Source organism: Ostrinia furnacalis, unplaced genomic scaffold, assembly GCF_004193835.3.
Source record: "Ostrinia furnacalis isolate ACB-3 unplaced genomic scaffold, ASM419383v2 OfSCF1535, whole genome shotgun sequence".
NCBI lineage: Eukaryota > Metazoa > Arthropoda > Insecta > Lepidoptera > Crambidae > Ostrinia > Ostrinia furnacalis.
The window spans coordinates 244,680-264,766 of record NW_021131774.1 but is presented as its reverse complement, the minus strand read 5'-3'; the positions used below and the strand labels follow the sequence as shown (position 1 = coordinate 264,766).

Sequence of the window (20,087 nt, the reverse complement as noted above, 5' to 3'; positions counted from 1 at the left end):
GCTTGAGCGTCTCCACGCTTGTCTTGATGTCTTGTCTCCACGCAAGTCTCCACTTGGAGAGAGTGGGCCAAATCCTTCATTTGTCTCTGGTAAATTGGAGAGAATCGTGTTCTTGCATTGTAGACTACATTACCTAATACCCTATGATAATGATATTGAATGCAAAAATCAAAGTTTTTCGCTGCTATCGACCCCTATGGAGCAGATAGAGTCAACTAAACTTTCGATCTACAGAGACTAATAAAGCAAAGGTATAATAATCAAATTGTTCTGTGGCTTGCATGGGCCATGCGTTGCTAATATGACACGGTCCAGGCGCATGTCTCTATGGTCTCGTACAAAAGTATATGTGCCTTTAGGACAAGTTAAGACTAAAATACTATTATTAATCAGACAGGTCAATGAACTGTCTTGAATTTTAAGGTATTTGGACTTCTTCCAATAATCTTCAACGACTCAAGGACCAGAGTAGACCAAAAATATACCTATGCAGATAGGTTTTTTTACACATCTCAAAAATGTATAGGCTTTATTTTAATTAAGTTGGAACATCATAATTTCCCCAGTCTTTAACCTACCGAGGTACGGAGGAAGTTATATATGTATATTTATTTTCTAGACATATCCTAATGTTTGTCTATAAATGTATAACCACAGAATGTATAACATTTCATGGAATGGACTCCGAAAAAACACGAAGTTGCGGTCAAAAACAAAATTGCGTGCTTTTATGAAATTAATTAAATAATAAATTACCATTAACTTTATTTCGAACAAGCTTACATGCTGTAGGTCAGCTTTCGAGCAGATAAAGAAATCTTTACTCTATGGTTCAAGGTAGAACATTCTTAATAAACAACCTTTATACAGGGTGTNTTATCCAATAATTCGATATATCGATTCTTTATAGGTACACGTACTAGGAACATAAAGTACTAGCACAGATACTAGTGTAGTTATGATATTTTTTCAAATCGTACCAGTGTTCCTGAGATTAGCGCGTTCAACTTAAAAAAGCAATAAACTCTTTACTATATTATTTAGTACTAGCTTCCCGCCCGCGGCTTCGCCCGCGTAGCATTTTGTCTGTCACAGAAAAACTTTATCGCGCGCGTCCCTGTTTCATAAACCGGGATAAAAACTATCGTATGTCCTTTCCCGGGACTCAAACTACATATCTCTATGCCAAATTTCATCAAAATCGGTTCAGTGGTTTAGGCGTGAAAGCAAGACAGACAGACAGAGTTACTTTCGCATTTATAATATTAGTATAGATAAGATGTTCCGCCGAGAAAAAAGTTCAAAACGATTGATCGTAACTTGCCTTCCCATGCAATAGCACAGAGACATGCAAAGTATGCAATAAAAATATGGTAATACAGTCAACGTGGCAGATAGTTCTAGTCTTTCGATAAAAATAAATAGCACGTGATTTATCCGCAAAACTAAGTAAATACAATCGAAGCAACTATGCCTCTGTGGTATCTAGGTTCTACCCAGGTCTAATCAGTTTTTACCCTTCTACCTTAGATCTTAGTGATATAGAAAATGCCGTGTAGTGACAACAGAGTAAAATGCGTTTGTCACCAACCCTACTCCTCCCGTGGGTGTCGTAAGAGGCGACTTAGGAACTACATATCAAACAGAAAACGGGGATCAGCGCTCTCTGATTAACATCAATCTTTGAAACTGCGATCTCCAACCGGAGGCGAGGAGATTATAGCAAAACCCTCCTCTAAAGTAGGGTTGCCAGGTCCAAAAACACAAAAGCCGGACTCTGTTCTTCATTTGGCCGGCCTCGCCTGCGCTCGGCCACGCTCGGCGCTCGCTCGTTTGCGAAATGCAAAAACCCGGACAAGCCGGACACCCTTTATTTTGGCCGGACACGCAATCAAAAAGCCTACCTATGTCGGGCTTTTTCCGGACGCCTGAACACCCTACTCTAAAGTGTAGGAAACTCATAATCCAGTAGTGGACTGCAAAAGGCTGTTGATGATGATGATGATACAAAATTGTATGATTCGGGCCTTAGCCTTCACACGGTATGTAGCATCCGCTAACAGTGCATCGAACTTCGTAACGTGTTAACTTGACTTTCAAATGACATCTACACCGCAATGGTGGAAAATCGAGAGAAAGACAATACGTCATGCCGTGCGTCATGGCACGTCGACGAGACGCGTCCGAGACGAACTTTTATTTACGGTCTGCTGAAAACCGGTTTTATTGTAAATATTGAAGTTATTACACGATGTGGTTCTTTATAATCCATTACTAGACTTGCCATATGGTTCCACTTGACCTGTTTTGTCCTAGAAAGACTCAGAATTACAAATCCTATCATGTAGAGTTTGCTCTATATGTAGGTATAATATGTTTCCTTATAATTTTTTTGTCAGGACGCGTGCATTGTAGAAAACCTTGGAGGAGGCCTTTCTCCAGCAGTGGACGTCATTTGGCTGAAACAACATTATTTTTTTATTTAGTAGGAAGACAAATCCAACGAACCCAAAGACTCGATAAGCTTCCGCCGTTTCGTTTAGGAGTTCCTATGGCCAGCTCCTGCCACCTCTTGACTTCATCATCAGGACCCTGAACATCATCTAGCACTAAAGTGCTCGAAAAGACAAGTCCAACGAACCCAAACTAGATGTAATTCCGCCGTTTCGTTAAGAGTTCTTATGGCCACCTCCATACTCCATCCAGCTCAATGGTACCATAATATTGCATTGTCATCGTACTTACACAAGTATACCAAATTTCAGCTCAATTGGTTAAGGAGAACTGGTTTTAAATTCAGTTGCAAGATTTATCCCATACTAACTAACAAACGAAGTGCTTGTAAAAATGGTACGCATATCTTTTTGCGACTAGTTTTCATAGTGTATTATACCATTTCGGAATCTTGGATAGTTGCGTCAACTTTATAAAAAACTTGCCGCAGTAGTGTTCATACTGTTTTTTTACAAAACGACGAGTCAAAGTGGAGTGTAAGTAAAAATCGTTCAAAATTTTAAGGAAATATCATATTTTGATTAACTTTTGTGTAAAAACTGCAAGGATTCTGAGGGTTTTAAGAATTAGGGTGGACAGCAGCACTACTTAAGTTGCCGATACAAACAAAAAAACTGAAGTATTCGAAAAATTGTAGTCGTGGTAATGTAAAATATCATAAGGGGTGTCAATTTTCGACGAATTTCATAATTTATTGTGTAACTTAAAAAATAATTGAGATAGATTTTTTTTCTTATTTTTCCTAAAGCAGTCATGACTAGGTCCACCCTGCGGCGCCGGCTTATCCTTGAATTTTGGGACACGTTGTATATCATAAATATCCGATATTTTGATATTTATAATAAATATCGGATATTTTCGAACCCTGAAAAATATACGAAAAGGGCGGCCGATTGGATATTGATTTTTCATTCTGTGCATGCGAAGTTTCGGGCACATCTAGTTCTAAAACATAAACAGTTGCCTAATTTATTGCTCTAAATAATTTAGTATACATAATAAATTAGGTAACAGTGTTTATTACAATAAATAAAGCGTATTTACATCGTTGCCCAGCAGTCCGTAACGGTATTCAACGCAAAAGTTTCAGCATTGTAACTCTGCTGGTGTATAGCCGACTGGTTGTAAGTGCGTTTTGGTACTTTTTCAGCCAGGTTCTTTCCTACGTTAGCGAGTATATAAATTTATTTTCTTCAAGTTAACCAATAGAGTGCTATTTGAGATTTAGACCCTTCATAAACCACTTACAACACACCACCGCGACTTCGCCCGCGTGGAATATTGTCCATCACAGAAAACATTACACGCGCGTCCCTGTTTCAAAAACCGGGTTAAAACTATCCTATGTCCTTTCCCGGGACTCAAACTATCGGAATCGGTTCAGTGGTTTAGGCGTGAAAGCAAGACAGACAGACAGAGTTACTTTCGCATTTATAATATTAGTATAGATAGTATAGATTTTGTCTTCTGGTGTCAATAAATATTCAACCTTAAATCCGTTCTCTAACATGTGATATTTGCTTGTCCATTCCAGTGAAATCTACTGCCATGGCCCACTGCTGGACACAGTGCAAATGGCGGCTCTCTTCAACGACTCCAAGACCTTCGTGGACATGAAGATCAAGTTCTCCCCCAACATCACCATGGACCACTTCAAAGATATGATGAAGAGGTAAGCAGCAGAATAATCTAACTTACTATACTTTTAAAAACTTAAAAACCTATCTGAGTTAGGCATGAGAGAGCTGATCTTCCATGCCCTTTCGTTCCTATACACCACTACATTTTTATCACCGAAAATTTTTTAACAGGTTATGTAGAAATGTGTGAAAAATTTTAAAGTAAAAAAAAAAGAAAAAAAATTCACAAAGTTATTTTTTTTATAAAATTTTCTTTTGTCCGTATTTTACGCGTCACAGCTGGGGCACTCCGCTACTCGCTAGAGTAGTCGTACGCGCTCGCACTCCCGACCACGCTTCCACGCGTGTGTCCATAAATTACCAATTTTGGGATGAAATTTTGAGTTACTTTATTTAACTTTTTTTTTGCATAAATAGGATCAGTATCAATAACTCATTACCCAGAATTTTTTTTTTCGGTGATAAAAATGTAGTGGTGTATTTGAGAGTCCTCACATGACAGGACATGAGCTCCCCTGACTTACCTGGAAGTCTTTTGACTTCGGACGCAGGTCGGCCGTAGTAAGGACAATCTGTTCAGGTGGGGATTCTCAGATGGTTCAAATTTGTTGTGCAAGCGTGTTTGTGTTCCCCAGTAGATGAAGCACATTGTCGTGCCCTGCGTGCCCTAACAACTGCACGCAAGATTTAATGAATGCTACTGACAACGCTACTCTTGTAGCAGAGTTTTGGGTTGACACTGTGTAGGTTGGTTGTTGACACGACAAAAAGAGATACTTTAAAAACCTTTTATAAATTAGCTAACCTTGTGGTTCCAGCTGGAATCACATCCGATAGGATCACTTACACCCATCATGATGTGTATGTTGTAAGAGCAAAATGTAGTATGCTAACATCAGGTCTCTTCAACCAGTCTCGCCAGCGTGGGGCACGTAGCCTTAATACTATTTGTGTCTGGAAATTTACGAGGGTCGTGCTCCGCAGTGGAGACTAAAATACCTAATGATGATGCCCAACTGATGATGATGATGGTGATTACATAACCCAATGTGTTCCAGGACAGATTCCAGGCCGACAAGGGCCGAGATCATGGAGTTTGTGCTGAAAAACTTCGACCCCGAAGGCTCCGAGTTCGAAGAATGGGTGCCCACGGACTGGAAGGAGAATCCCAGTAAGTATCTATAAGATACACTAGCATAGAGGATCAAGGCGAGAGTGAATAGGCACTTTCAGGGCAAATCAAAATCAAAATTATCTTTATTTGTATAGATAGACTAATTAAATTAGTATCGTCAAATGCTTATAGGGAGCCTATACATGTCTCATTCTTTTTTTGCCCTATCAGCCCAAATATGAACGTACCATCGGCAACAATGTTAACTATCCATTGCCTGTCATGTCGTCTCGTTCTATCGCAAAGAATCGCCATTTGATGAGAGCGAGAGCAAAAAACGGAAAAAGATAGTTAACAGTGTGGCCGTGTGTACGTACCATCCTAGACTGCATCTTACTTAACATAATGTGCGATTGCGGTCAAATCCCTGTCTTAGAGATATAGAGAGATGCCAACTAATGCTCTGAGTTCGAAACTCAGTATCCATTAGAAATTCACACACACAAGGTAATCAAAATATGTGCTCATTATCCAAAGCGGTATCAACTCAACGTTTGAGTAATCTTTAGTACTACGCAAGCAATGTAAACTGTTTACATTATGACGTCGCTGCTGTCTGTTTTTGGGCATATTGCTGCGACACCGGCCCCGCCCCCTTGTCACATCTCCCTTTAGTCTCTGATATGTCAATGACCCTATTTTCTATCCCGCAGAGTTCCTAAGAGGCATCAAGGATGCCCGCCTCAAGCAATGGGCGTTTGAACTGCACAAGCTATGGCTGGAGCTTGGTCGCAAGATGACGAACGACGTAAGGGACAACCCTGAACTGTACTCCATCATTTATGTCAACAACCCTATCATTGTACCTGGTAAGTCATAAAAGTTTATTTTCTGCATGTAAGTCGAACCTTAATTTCAAACTCCTCCTATGTTCTTCTGATTAATTTCGTTGCGGGTCCAATGACAGTTTAACTTTCCCCCGGGACAAACTTGACCTTAATTGGTTGGGTTTTTGTGGCGGTCAAGCTGTAGATCCTGGCTACACAGGAGTTGCAGTGGTGGTAACGAGAGGTGGGAATAGTCCCGTGCATGTAAGCTTTTATACGTTTCAGTATTTTAACCCTATACCACTGCTTCGGGACAATAAGTGGCCAATGAACTGTCAAAACGAGACTCCCATAGATTTTGTAAGACAATACAAGCCGATGACGTCACTATTTTGGCAACTCAATTGACTAACGTTTTATTCCATTTTTCGTATGGTCCATATTTAACAGAACTATAGATCGCTTCATCCAAGAAGACGCTCCCCACCATTCTTCCGCTAATATTTGAGTGTTATCGGTACACGCTAAATTATCCATGAGTGTACGCACACTACAATAATGCCGCTAGGATTGCTCGGATCAAACTCCCCGCTCCCCGCGCTTCCCTCGACCAACAATTGGTGGAGCGCGTCTTCGTTGATGAAACGAACTATAGCGTTTTTTGGTGAAACTGGTGATAGATAACTACAAAACCATTGACTTTCAAACTGTTACTTTCCAGGTGGACGCTTTCGGGAGTTCTACTACTGGGACTCCTTTTGGATCATCAAGGGACTGCTGTTGTCTGAGATGCGTGATACGGCCAGAGGGATGGTTTCCAACTTCCTGGATGTGGTGGAGAGGATCGGCTTCATCCCTAATGGGGGGCGAGTTTATTATGCGATGAGGTAAATAAAAACATCGAGAATATTGTTCATCATATATCTATAAAAGCGAAAAAGGTCACTGATTGACTGACTCTCTCACTTATCACAAAATCTCAGAAATTACAAGTGCTAGGAGTCTCGTATGAAGGTTCCTTTTAGAACATAGGTGCTTACTAAGACGGGATTTTGCAAAATTCAACCATTAAGGGGGTAAAACCAGGCCTGTTCATCTCCGCGAGTTTACATCGAAAACAAAACACGCACGATTGCCCCCTACAAGAGTACTATTCTACAAGGCCTCACATACGAGCGAACATTGACTCACGCACGCGTATTCTTGTGTATGATGGAAACAATAAAGAAAATGGTGTACTAAATACTGTGCATTATTTAACTGCCTAAATAATAATAAAAACACAGAATGTACTTTTTTAAGTTGCCTCAAGACACTGAGAGGTAAATAAGTAGTTAATATTATTCATGATAATTCATGCTAAATCATGTATTTCCTCCGCCATTTTCTGCAGATTGGCACCTCACGTCACATCATTTTACCGAAGTCAGCCCTATAGCTTCGGCGCAGTACCGATCACTGACGTTTGTCAACAAAACTTCTGACAAACTTGCTTGACTCTTGAGACAAGCTAAATTACACCATATTGTTAATGACATTGAGCATACATTTTTTTAAATACCTTCGTGAAGTAAAACTTCTGTACGTAGTACTTATTATTATTCTGTGGTAAAACGGGATCCACGCGTACGAAGTCGCAAGTGGCTGCAAGTTACATACAAATGTTTCTATTTTGTGGTGACCGTAACATATTTGTATTTTGAGATGTTTTCCACGGACTATTTCAAGTTTAGGGCTTATAGTAGTGCAAAGGAGTTAAAAACTCATAAAACTCATTTATTTTTGCAAATAGGCTTTTAAAAAGCACTTTTACACGTCCCAGTATTAATTCTACCACTGCTTCGGGACTATAAATAAGCCAGTGCTGAGAAGAAGCAGCGCAAGAAACTCCGTCACTATTAAAGTTGAATATTAACTATAGTCTGGTCCGCGAGCACGTAGAATTTTGTCCAATGACCCCAAGCTACCCATCCTTATCGCTCGCGCGTAATTATGTTGCTGTTGCGTTCGCACACTCACTGCGGGCGCGCGTCGCACAGTCGCGACAGCAATATAATTACGTGCGAGCGATAAGGATGGGTAGCTTGGGGTCATTGGACAAAATTCTACGTGCTCACAGACCGAGCTTTACTATTTATTTCTGCAGATCTCAACCCCCCCTTCTGATTCCGATGGTGAAGCTGATAATGGAGGACAGTGGCGACATCAACTTCCTCAAGCAGCACATACACACGCTCGACAAGGAATTTGACTTCTGGATCAACAATCACACTGTGGAAATCGAATCACAAGACGGACAGAAGTGAGTTAATTTAATTTACGGCCATTACTAGCTGTTGCCCGCGGCTTCACCCGCGTGAAATTTATTTTGTCACAGATCGTTATAAATTATAGCCTATATGTTATTCTGAGTTATAAACAACAATACTGTAAAGTTTCATCAAAATCCGTTCAGTAATTTTAGAGTTAAGAGTAACAAACATCCACGCAAACTTTCGCATTTTTAATATTAGTAGGATGGCTATATTTATGGTCTAGTGGTAAGACCATAGACTACAGAAACTAAGGGAGACGTGAAAAGGGGGCGGGGCCAGTGTCGCAGCAATATGCCCAAAAACGGAACACATCGCTCGTGACAGCAGCACATTTTTTTACGCAGTCACTAGTGATGTAAACTCACACTATTTTAGATAGTTTGGGTAATTTTAGTAACGATATATTTATTTTGTTATAGATACAAGTTATCAAGGTTCATTGACCAGTCCCAGGGCCCGAGGCCGGAGAGTTACAAAGAAGACGTAGACAGTGCCAAGTGAGTATTTATTATCATTTTAACTAAAAATAATTTTATTAATCTACAATGCTTATATGAGGCGACAATAGCCCAACAGTGAGGCACTGGCCGACTCGAGAACCGAGGAACGCTGGTTCAAACCAGGGAATACGCAAGGTGTTTTTGTTTCTCACATTTCAGTAGCCTTGGCATTATCAAATCAATCAGTGCTTTTCTTTAACAACATTTTCAAAAGATATCTAAGATATAGACGTTAGAGATCTCATGACGTCATTGGTCATGTTAGAACGACACGCAGAGTCCCATACAAGTCACTATGGGCGGGTGACATTTGACGTCACGCTCAGCTATTTCCATACTTTTAAAATCGATGCATATTCCCTATTACAACACAAGCATAATTATTTAGCTTAACACGAGGAGCTAACTTGATTTTCTATCTACATATTTATATTGCGACAATTTGTCGTTACAATCAAATGCCGAGTAAGGCTGCTCCGGTGACTAGTTAACTGTGTGTGTGACGCCAAAATGGCGACTAAGAAAGTCTAACAAGGTTTTAATGCTTACGTATGGTATTTCCAGATATTTCGACACCAAAGACAAGAAAGAGGAGCTTTACGCTGAGCTGAAAGCCGCAGCGGAATCCGGCTGGGACTTCTCATCCCGGTGGTTTATACTCAATGGAACCAACAAAGGTAAATAATAAACTTTTGTTTTACTAAAGCTAGCATCATTATGACTAAAGTCCGGTCGCCGAGCACATAGAATTTCGTCCAATGACCCCAAGCTACCCATCCTTAGCGCGTAATTTAACTGCGGCCGCCCGTCGCACAGTCGCGGCAACAATATAATTACGCGCGAGCGATAAGGATGGGTAGTTTGGGGTCATTGGACGAAATTCTATCTGCTCGGCGACCGGACTTTAACGCTTAACGCAGTCAGTGCCTGAGGTATGGGAGCAGCACAGGAGGATGTTTTTGTAACGTCAAACTTCAGCAAGACTTCGATCTCCTTCAGATTTATATGCTCTGTCTCGTCATAATGTGCCACCCTTTATGTACCGCACCTATAACTTAGGTACTGACTGAATTAAACGCTAGACAAACTAGTTATTATAACTAAAGCTCTTAGCCTGCATCACACCTGATGGAAAGTGATGATCAGGTCCGAGGTTGAAAGCGAGCTTCACCCGGAATCCTCAACCACATAGGAATTGGCTATTTTACCACCTACTGCCGAAACTACAATGCTGTTAAAAATTTTGTTATGGCGTCACACTTTGGTAAGAAGGTGGTAGCTAGCGTAGTCCTACCACCAACTAACCAGGGCTGAAAATTTAGTTCCCACTGGGAATCGAATCCGAGACCTCTGGGTCTGACCGGCTACTGGACCATAGAAGCGGTCAAAAATAAGCACTACGAAGCAGGATCTCCCACTTTTTGGTATAGCCATTAAATAACAGAAACTACATAATGTACTTAACTACTAGATGAGTCCTAATATTAATAGTATTTAATTATTTATTTATTAGACTTAACGCATCGAAATGAGCCGGTAAATGAGTATATTTACCAACTGACTGGACAGAAGCAAGTGGGCGGTGAGCTAGATTGCTGTGTTGGTTTTGTGTTCATATAGGTGGACGACTCATACGTGGTTTATTCGTCCATGTTCATACAGATACAGGTTGAATTGTGAAGAAATCCAAAACTAATAAGAATTAGTGAAATCACATCTATTAATTTCATAAAATCGCACTTGTAAATATGTAGTTTTATTGCATGAGATTGACAGTCATTAAATAACTTTGAAAATTATGCTAGAAAGCTTTTTGAGTTTGAAGAAATAGAAGGCGCTATCTTACTTTTTTCGTTTTTATATTTTTACTCATTTTGTGAACTCACAATTTCTACACACTTACATAAGTATTTATACAAGGCCTAAAAAGTACGAGCTAAATTCACGTAAACTTATTTATATTCCCTTGTATCCGTCACCGTAACATTGTGAATTCCGTCAGATTATAATCTGACGTAGGTAGTTAGATTACAATCTAACCTAACCTAAGCCACTGTTACGCCCGTTTCCTATATTCAATCCTTGTCCAAATCCGGATCACAACTGTCAAATAGAATTTAGTTTTAGATTATATTTCCAAAATGTTCGATGCATTTACACTTTAATATTGTTTAAATAGTCTTATAAACAATATAAAAATGTAAAAACATCAAAAACCGCAGATATTTTGGCCAAAAACATATTAAAATTTGACAGTTGACAATCCAAATCCGTCCAATTTGGATTAGAATTGAATATAGAAATCCAGCATTAGTTTACAATCACACGTGTTATATTATAAACTGACGGAGTTCGCAATTTCGCGTTGACTTATCCATTCTTACTTACTCCGATGGCTCAGCGACCCAAAGGCCAGAAGGCCTCCGATGGAAAATGACGCTTTTTTCCTTCGGTCTTATGTGTCGTACCAATCACCTGCTTATTTATCCATGGTTATTTAAATTCCAGGAAACCTGACAAACTTGAAGACGCGTTCCATCGTGCCAGTAGATCTAAACGCCATCATGTGTGGCAACGCGCAGCTTATGGCGGAGTTCCATGAGAAACTAGAGAACTTTGCTATGGCGGGCTATTACCGCATGATCCATGGGCAGTACATGGAAGCCATTGAGAAGGTTAGTTGTTGGACCTTAAGCAGGAGACCATAAGGTTTAAAATGTGGTGGCAGTAAGCAAGTCAAGACGATGCATGATCGGTACATAAAAGCCGTTGAGAAGGTAAGGATTTTTGGGCCTTATTTGCGAGACAATAGGATTTAAAATGTATACCAGTAAGCAAGACTGGATGGACTTCCTCGAAAAACTTGAGAATTTCGCCATGGTGGGCTATCACCGCATGATCCATGGGCAGTACATTGAGAAGGTAAAATAATAAAACTCTGGACTCTTGACTTGCGCTTATATTTATTTATTTAAATTATAGTTATTTGTGTTATAGTTATTTATACTCTGCTTATAGTTATTTATGTTAATCTGACGTTTACTCCCGAATTAAATCGCATGACATGACAGAACTTGCACAGTAGCCTTAGGCTGAGTTGCACCACCTAACTTTAACGGTAACTATGACGATAACCGGTGCTTTTTGTATGGAATTTGACAGATTTTTGACGTTTGTCAAAGCTAAAGTAAGATGGTGCAACCCAGCCTTATTCACGTAACAAAACTTTAACGACAACAAATCGCTGAGTTGCGATCCTATCGAGTAATCGTTCTATCAAAATGACCCTTGTGAATACGGATTTAGAACTGTTTTTCAATGGGACGACATCTGCCCCCCTAGACAAAACGCACTTTTTGATCGAATCGAAAATCGAATCCGTCAAAACTCCATACAAAAAAGGGGCTTTTCGACCACTTATCGACTGGTTTGCGATTATAATTTGCACTTTGTCTAGACCCACTGAACGTCAGTTTACGTCAGCGGACCATTGGCCATAGAGTAGCGAGTTACTAAGGCGTATACTTAGCTATCATATGCTAAGCTAATCTCAACCGTATTCCTACAAACTAAGACACGCGGACTTTTAGGCGTATACTCGTCGAACCATTTGTTTTATGCATAATAAGACAGGTATTTGACCACAATTGAACTTGGTGTTAAGTGCCAAGCTAATCTCAACCCTATCCCCAGGTACTATGGCATGAAGACGTGGGGGTCTGGCTAGACTACAGCCTAGAGTCTGACAGACATCGAGACTTTCTATCCCACCGACATCTACTTAGGCTATTTGCCAAGCTAATCTCAACCGTATCCCTACGTAGTAAGACACGAGAACTTGGGTGCATACTCAATCAATGTATTTGCCAAGCTAATTTCAACCCTATCCCCAGGTACTTTGGCATGAAGACGTGGGGGTCTGGCTAGACTACAGCCTGGAGTCTCACAGGCGACGGGACTACTTCTATCCCTCCAACATCGTGCCTCTCTGGACGGGCTGTTACGACAAGAGCAGAAAGGAGTACTTCGTCAGTCGCGTCATTAATTACTTGGATAAGGTTAAGGTGTGTATCATCATCATCATCATCATCATCATCATCATCATCATCTTTTCAGACAATTTTATTGCTATCCATTGCTGGACAGCCTTTTAGTAAGCAATTATACCCAACGCAAGATACAAGCAATACTGCTTAGTTTGGGCAGGCCTGGCTCACTCCGCGCGGTACATCCGATAATTACCTACAGCGAAGCGCCCCGCCGGCGGGTATTATATCAGTCGAGTGTCAGCGCGCGCCCGTCAGGACGCTGGCGTGCGTTGTAGTATGTACCTAATTCTATGATCGAAGTATTATTTAAAAATGGACATAAAGAGAAAGAAATATTGTGCGGCGTTCGGGTGTTTAAATTCGAAAAGAAATCTACCGGATTTATCTTTTTTTTCGCTTCCCAAAGAATGATGATGAAAGGTATGTTGGCCATGTCGGTAATCAATAATTCTTAGGATAGTATAGGATTCTTCTTTTTTTCTGTAATAGTATGTTTAATTTATTCGTCTAGTGTTAAAATAGGTATCAATGAAGACATTGTAATAAAATAAGTTTTTTTTAATCCTAAGTAGGTATATTTGAAATGTTATTTTTACAAAGGTAAAATAACAGTAATACTTACCTACATACGTACCTCATTACAAATAAGAAGATTAATTATTTTTTCACTAGACAGCAACCCTAACAGCGTAAGAAAAGTTCAGAGGCACGCGATAGAAAGAGACAAAACTTGTAGGTGAATAAAATTGTAGGTACGTAGTGCTGTGCGAGCTGAATTCCACTGTATCGCGTCGTAGCAAGACTCGCATTTATTTAAATCTTCTTGCGGAGTAATCCTTCTGTACCTGTACTATTACTTATTCTGTGGTTTGGGTCTCAAATTTTAAATAGGTTAGTATCTGATGCATGGCCTAAAAAAAATATAATAAAAACAAAAAAAAATATAGGCATGGAAAAAGTGCAGATTCTTTTTCGGACTCAAAAATCCCGCATCTTAGTTAGTTTTTTTTAGCCGAAGCGCCAAAAAATGTTGATTTATGTGAATTAATGTGACCACGAATGGACGGCGTGACGTTATGTGAGGAATTAGGAGTGCGATTTTTAAACATTATTTTAATTGAAATAAATACAAGTACTTACTTAATATCGGGACTATTCCCACCTCTCGTTCCCACCGCTGCAACTCCTGTGTAGCCATTTTCTACAGCTTGACCGCCGATAAAAACCCAACCAGTGAAGGTCAATTTCTCGAGCGTTGTATTGTATTTTGTAATACGGACCGTAATGCTAGATCACAATAGTTTACAATACCTTGTAATCAAAACTAACTAACTGCTTCAGACGCAGAGGTCCCGGGTTCGATTCCCAGTGAGGTCAGATTTTTCTGTTCGGTTTGGTTGGTGGTAGGACTTGTTCTAAGTCCGCCTGGCTAGCTACCACCATCTTACCTAAGTCTGTCGCCATAACAACAATGTTCACAGCATTGATGTGTTCCGGCAGTTAGAGGTAAGATAGCCAGTTCCTCCGTGGTTGAGGATTCCGGGTGAAGCTCGCTTCCTTCGGCCTGATCGTCACTTACCATCAGGTGAGATACAGGCCAAGAGCTTCCTCGAATAAATAATCATTCTTCTCCAGGTGGACATCTTCGAAGGAGGAGTTCCCGTCACGTACGAGCATACAGGAGAACAATGGGACTACCCTAACGCGTGGCCACCCAGCCAGTATATGTTCATAATGGGGCTAGCCAATACTGGAGTGCCAGAAGCCATGCGATACGCCGACGAAATCGCCGCTAAATGGGTGCGGTCCAACTTCGAAGTGTGGAAGCAGAAATCAGCCATGTTGGAAAAGGTCAGTGACAGTTCATCATCAATAGGGATGTTTCCTGGGTCAAAAAGCAAGAGTTTTAATTAGTCCGTTAGTTAACTTGTCAAAATATACTCTACACGTATTTTTCACGTTTTCAAACTAATGAAAATTTAAAGAGATAAAGCGCGCCAAAGTTCATAAAAAGAGGCCCGTGACGTCAATTCGTGCATAAAAGTGCCGCACGTTGTGACGTCGTGCGGAACTTCAACGCACCATAACTATGTAATTATTTGTTAGATTGACAAACAAAAATATGTGTCCAATATTTTTTGATATTAAACATTACGGACTAAAAAAATTTTTTTAGGAAACTAGCCTATTCAGTCATAGGACGTCCACTGCTGAACATAGGCCTCCCCCAATGATTTCCACGTTGTTCGATTGGACGCAGCCTCCGTCCAGCGCTTCCCTGCTAGCCTGCTACCTTTACGATGTCGTCGGTCCACCTTGTAGGTGGACGTCACACGCTGCGTTTACCGGTACGCGGCCTCCATTCCAGAACCTTGCTGCCCCATCGGCCGTCAGTTCTGCGTACAGTGTCAGTTGTGTTTTTTAACAAAACGATGATTTATGTAAGATTTTAAACTGTCGCGTTCCTTTTACATAGAAAGTATTTAGTGTGGGCAGGCTTCCCACTAGGTGGACTGACGATCTGGTGAAGCTCGCGGGAGGTGCCTGGATTTTTAAGGATAGTACTTTAGTAGAGCTACCTCCCCCCCTATCAGTTTGATTCACCTATTCTGGGACACCCTGTATATGTATGTATATTTACAACAAAAAAGTATTTCAGTATGTTTATATCCGTTGTGTAGTACCCACAGTACAAGCTTTGCTTAGTTTGGTACTAGCGGCGCAGTGTAAAATGTCTAAGGATATTTATTATTTACTAGCTGACCCGGCGAACTTTGTTCCGCCTTAATGGCAATAAATAAGCAGACTTTTTTTTTATTTCGAACGGGATAAAAAGTATCCTATGTCCTTCTCCTGGCTCTAAACTACCTCCCTGACAATGTTCAGCTAAATCGGTTCAGCCGTTCTTGAGTTATAAGTGAAGTAACTAACACGACTTTCTTTTATACAGGGTGTTAGGTAAATGGGTATATGAGCCGACATTAGCCCATGCTAACATGTTCATATAAATGGTATGGTGAAGTCAGAAAATTGATATCTTCATTTTAATAATTTTATTTTTCATACAAATCGGATTTTGCAAAATTTATTTTGTATGAAAATTAAAAAAATTTAAATGATGATATCAAGTTTCTGACTTCACCATAACATTTATATGCCCATGTTAACATAGGCTAGTGTCGGCTCATATACCCATTTACCTAAGGGGCCATCCATAAAGTACGTCACACGAATTTCATGATTTTTTGACCCCTCCCCCGTCCTTGTCACAGGTGGTCACATTTCTGAGACCCCCCCCTCCCTAGTGTGACGTCACATGTTTTGCAATTTCACATCGAAAAATTATTAAATTAACAAAAAAATAGCAACAAATAGAAACAATCACGCGCGAGGTACGGTGCGTTAGCGTTTGGCGGCATTATAGACCAGTAGAATTAGATTTTAAATCTGAAATAATTCCTCCAAAAGAGTTTATTGATTTAATGGCTTCATTGGTTGCCCATTACGACTCTCCTAGGTTTTCGACTTTGACGGAGTTGTGCTTAAGTGGTGGGGGTATTTTTTAGTTTAATTTATATTTCAAATTACGCGATAAGTACCTCTAAAAATTAGATTTTGAATTGTGACGTCACGAAACTTAGGACCCCTCCCACCCCTTGTCACACCATGTCACACTTTGTCGACCCCCTCCCCCCCTCTTTACGTGTGACGTACTTTATGGATGACCCCTAACACCCTGTATATATAGATTTATTTATTATTACTTAAGTATTTTTCTTCTCACAGTACGACGCAACAATCTTCGGCGGTTACGGCGGTGGTGGAGAGTATGTCGTCCAAACTGGCTTTGGATGGACCAACGGAGTCATCATGGCCCTGCTGGATAAATACGGAGGTAAGCTATTTGTGACTTTATGAGCTTGGAGATACGGTGCTAAATTCGTTATCAGCTTTTAATTGGGCATTTGGTGACGCTCTTGCCAAACGTTCGTAATTTGGTTACTTCGATACAAAAAAAGTAGTCGTTAAAAGCATTTTTTTGTTATTAAACCACCCATTTCTTTGAAATAGAACAAAAGTAAATGCTTAGAACTTGGTATTGTTATTGTCTCGTTTCTTCGAAAAATAAATAATAATAAATAAATAATAGCTTTATTTCTAAAATTTAAAGCTATGACGTTATTATTATTATTTTCAATTGAAATTAATACACTATCATGACAATCAAGTATCATAATAATGTAATTAATACTCTCATAAGAATCTTATGAAAAAAATTGGATTTTCATTATCATGACTTAAACACATTCATGCAAACAATTTGATGAAATCATTATTTTAATATAAAAAGACGAGAAAGTTTTGCCACCACATTGTTTAAATTCAATTTCATTGTGCATTAACCACGTTTTTGTTTTTTTCATTGCTTTGGAAGTCGATGAACTAGGTATGTCATCCATTTTTCATTCATGTGTCGTATCGTAACTTGTCGTTGTGTAGTTAGTACATTTTGTAAATTAACCTTATTATTTTTTATTCTATTTATTTAATGCTATCATTGGTTGCGGCTTTTATCATTATGTATATCTTTTCAGCCTTATTACTATTTCTTTTTTTATTTATTATCTTTGCATGCTCTCAGATTATTTAATTTGGTGGGTAGTTTTGGGTGAAATGGACTATAGTCGTTCAATAATCTTGTTATTCATAACACCACATACTCATTATCACAAATTTATTTTCAAATATCACAATTTAAATAAGGATATTGAATCATTCTTTTGATATTAACTGTCACCTTAATTGAGAAGATTATTTTTGTCAAATATTTATTATCCGTTCAAGCTACTTTTTTATTTATTATTTTTTAGTTTTAGTAGGTTCAAACATCGATTTAAAAGTAGACAACTTAATTGAATAAATTAACTATAATATTATTGGAAAGCTTTTCTTTTAAATCGATGTCCAATAAGTTATTTTATTTTACTAATTTATTTTTATTTTAGCTATCGGCACTGCATGCATTCGGTTGGCTCTAGACTAATATGGGTATTAGTAGATTATTCTTTGGTTTCTTATATTATTTATATCTTCTTGTAATGCTTGGCTATATATAAGGTGTTATTTTTTGTACTGATCATACTTTACCAACGCATCTAATAAAATCATACAAATACAACCCAAGTGTTTTTAAAAAAAAATTCAGGCTAGTTTTTGTTTTTACTTTTCCTAACAAAAAAAAGATATTATTTTTACAACCATCCTGTCTACACTCACTGCCTCTCTCTCTTTCTTTACTCATTTCATTCATACGAGTACGAACAATGGCCGCGCGCATTCATTCAACGTTCACACACATAAAGGTTAGATTACACTAAACCTACGTTACCAAAAATTATCACTCGTGAGTATGTACGATGTTACGTCATGTTAATAGGTACTACGCGCTGGGAGAAACAAAATCTAGCTACATAAGTAGGTAAATAAGTGTATTTTCATTAGTGTAATAGCGGGGGACTTTTCCAACGAACCGAGGCGAATCATCCGCGTTAAACTAGAAATTTAAAAAAGGATAGAAATTGGAATTCAATATCTACGGTTTCGTAATGCCTACGCAATTTATTTAGAGACGTAATAAAAAATTGATAGGTACATACCTATTACTACTTCGCTTCGCTTCAGTGGAAATGCACCCTAATATTGAATATGAACAGGTGTTGTAAATAAAACTCACTGATCAATTTTCCTGGTTTTAATTCCTAAATTATGATTTGCCATCACACTTTAGATTCATTGATTTTACTTATTCACACATTTACCTATTTTGAATGTTGTTATTTAAAGTTCCTAGGTTATTATTACACTAATCACAATACATTTTGAACGTCAAGCCTTCGTGGCCCTCTGGCAACAACTCCTTGATAAGGCATTCCGTATTTTTACGCAAAAGCCGCCGTCTGCGGCGCTCGCATCTGGGTACCGCCAGCACTGTGCCGGTGATTGAAATTGAAATCCAGAACTTCGTCCTCGAAGCGCACGGAATCTCGTCAAGTCAGGATACGGCTGCGCGGCTCCAAACAAGCAAGGTATGAAGGTTTTCGACTCGTCAATGTTTCTCGTCGGCCAGTTAGTGTGCCCGAAACATAATTTCACCTGCGTTTTGTTATTGATCAAGCGCGGCATTGTAATAAATCACACATACACTGCAATACGTTTGGGCGCATTGGACGGACTGGGACGATTATTTATGTTGTTGCGCTCCCGCATGCCGATCGGCGGCTCGGCGCGGGCTGTGGGCGCGGAGCGACTGGGAGCGATATCAATATGGCCGAATCACGCGGCGCGGCACGTGGCAGTGGTCGTTGCCCTCGGCCGGCTACTACGATAGTGCGTACAAACGAATACTCACCGCGCTCAAAGGATGATTTATTTTTTATTTTTTTCGAAACATTCTTTGTCGTTTTACTCGAAAACTAGCCTGAATTTTTTTTTAAAAACATTTGGGTTGTATTTGTATGATTTTATTAGATGCGTTGGTAAAGTATGATCAGTACAAAAAATAACACCTTATAAATAATGTAATATAAGTAGTTATTGTATAATTGAATATTTGTAATTTGGTTTGATGAAATATTGTATGTTATGTTTTTTTATAATGTGATTTACCGACGAGTAATAAATATTGCCTGGAATGTACGGTCTACCATTTTCGTTTTCAATTTATTATGCGATTATTTTAATTCTTAACGCATAATATTCAAAACTTAAAAATGTCTTCGACGTTTACTAACTTTTTCTAAATTTCTCATAAAAGAAAGGAGATTAGTGACTTACTTCAACTGTCAAATACCTTTTTTATCTACTTTTAAATACGCGACATGCCTTACCCATATAAAGTCTAGAGTCAACTGGCCGAGGGGTCCTCACCAGTTGCCTCTTACAGACACCCTGTCTGCAGCGGAGGCCTTCGGAGACAAATCAGCCGAGTCAGGGGCGGTGTATGGAGCACACGTTGGGGCTGGAAGTGTGGCCACGTCGATCCTGGTCATCATGGCTTCGGTAGCCGCTGGAACTTTAGGGTGAGGTATGTATACGTCTACATAGACGACATCGTTATTACTTCTTAGG

General features: G+C 39.4%; 1 protein-coding gene across 12 annotated transcripts in view; it reads left to right on the top strand.

Annotated features, from left to right (window-relative positions):
* Treh-2 (trehalase-2) overlaps positions 1-20,087 on the top strand; it is a 70,622-nt gene that overhangs the window by 37,046 nt on the left and 13,489 nt on the right. For 2 of the 12 annotated variants that reach the window (XM_028304857.1, XM_028304856.1), the window contains exons 3-16: positions 4,049-4,186; positions 5,213-5,325; positions 5,982-6,137; positions 6,817-6,982; positions 8,242-8,397; positions 8,830-8,907; positions 9,475-9,587; positions 10,424-10,492; positions 11,419-11,585; positions 12,804-12,974; positions 14,595-14,810; positions 16,746-16,854; positions 17,395-17,406; positions 19,903-20,038. In XM_028304857.1, the coding sequence (XP_028160658.1) occupies positions 4,049-4,186; positions 5,213-5,325; positions 5,982-6,137; positions 6,817-6,982; positions 8,242-8,397; positions 8,830-8,907; positions 9,475-9,587; positions 10,424-10,492; positions 11,419-11,585; positions 12,804-12,974; positions 14,595-14,810; positions 16,746-16,854; positions 17,395-17,406; positions 19,903-20,038 (1,800 nt within the window). Of the gene's footprint in view, positions 1-4,048; positions 4,187-5,212; positions 5,326-5,981; positions 6,138-6,816; positions 6,983-8,241; positions 8,398-8,829; positions 8,908-9,474; positions 9,588-10,423; positions 10,493-11,418; positions 11,586-12,803; positions 12,975-14,594; positions 14,811-16,745; positions 16,855-17,394; positions 17,407-19,902; positions 20,044-20,087 lie in introns of those variants that run through there. The other 10 variants (XM_028304862.1, XM_028304861.1, XM_028304859.1 and 7 more) reach the window with 9 other exon arrangements.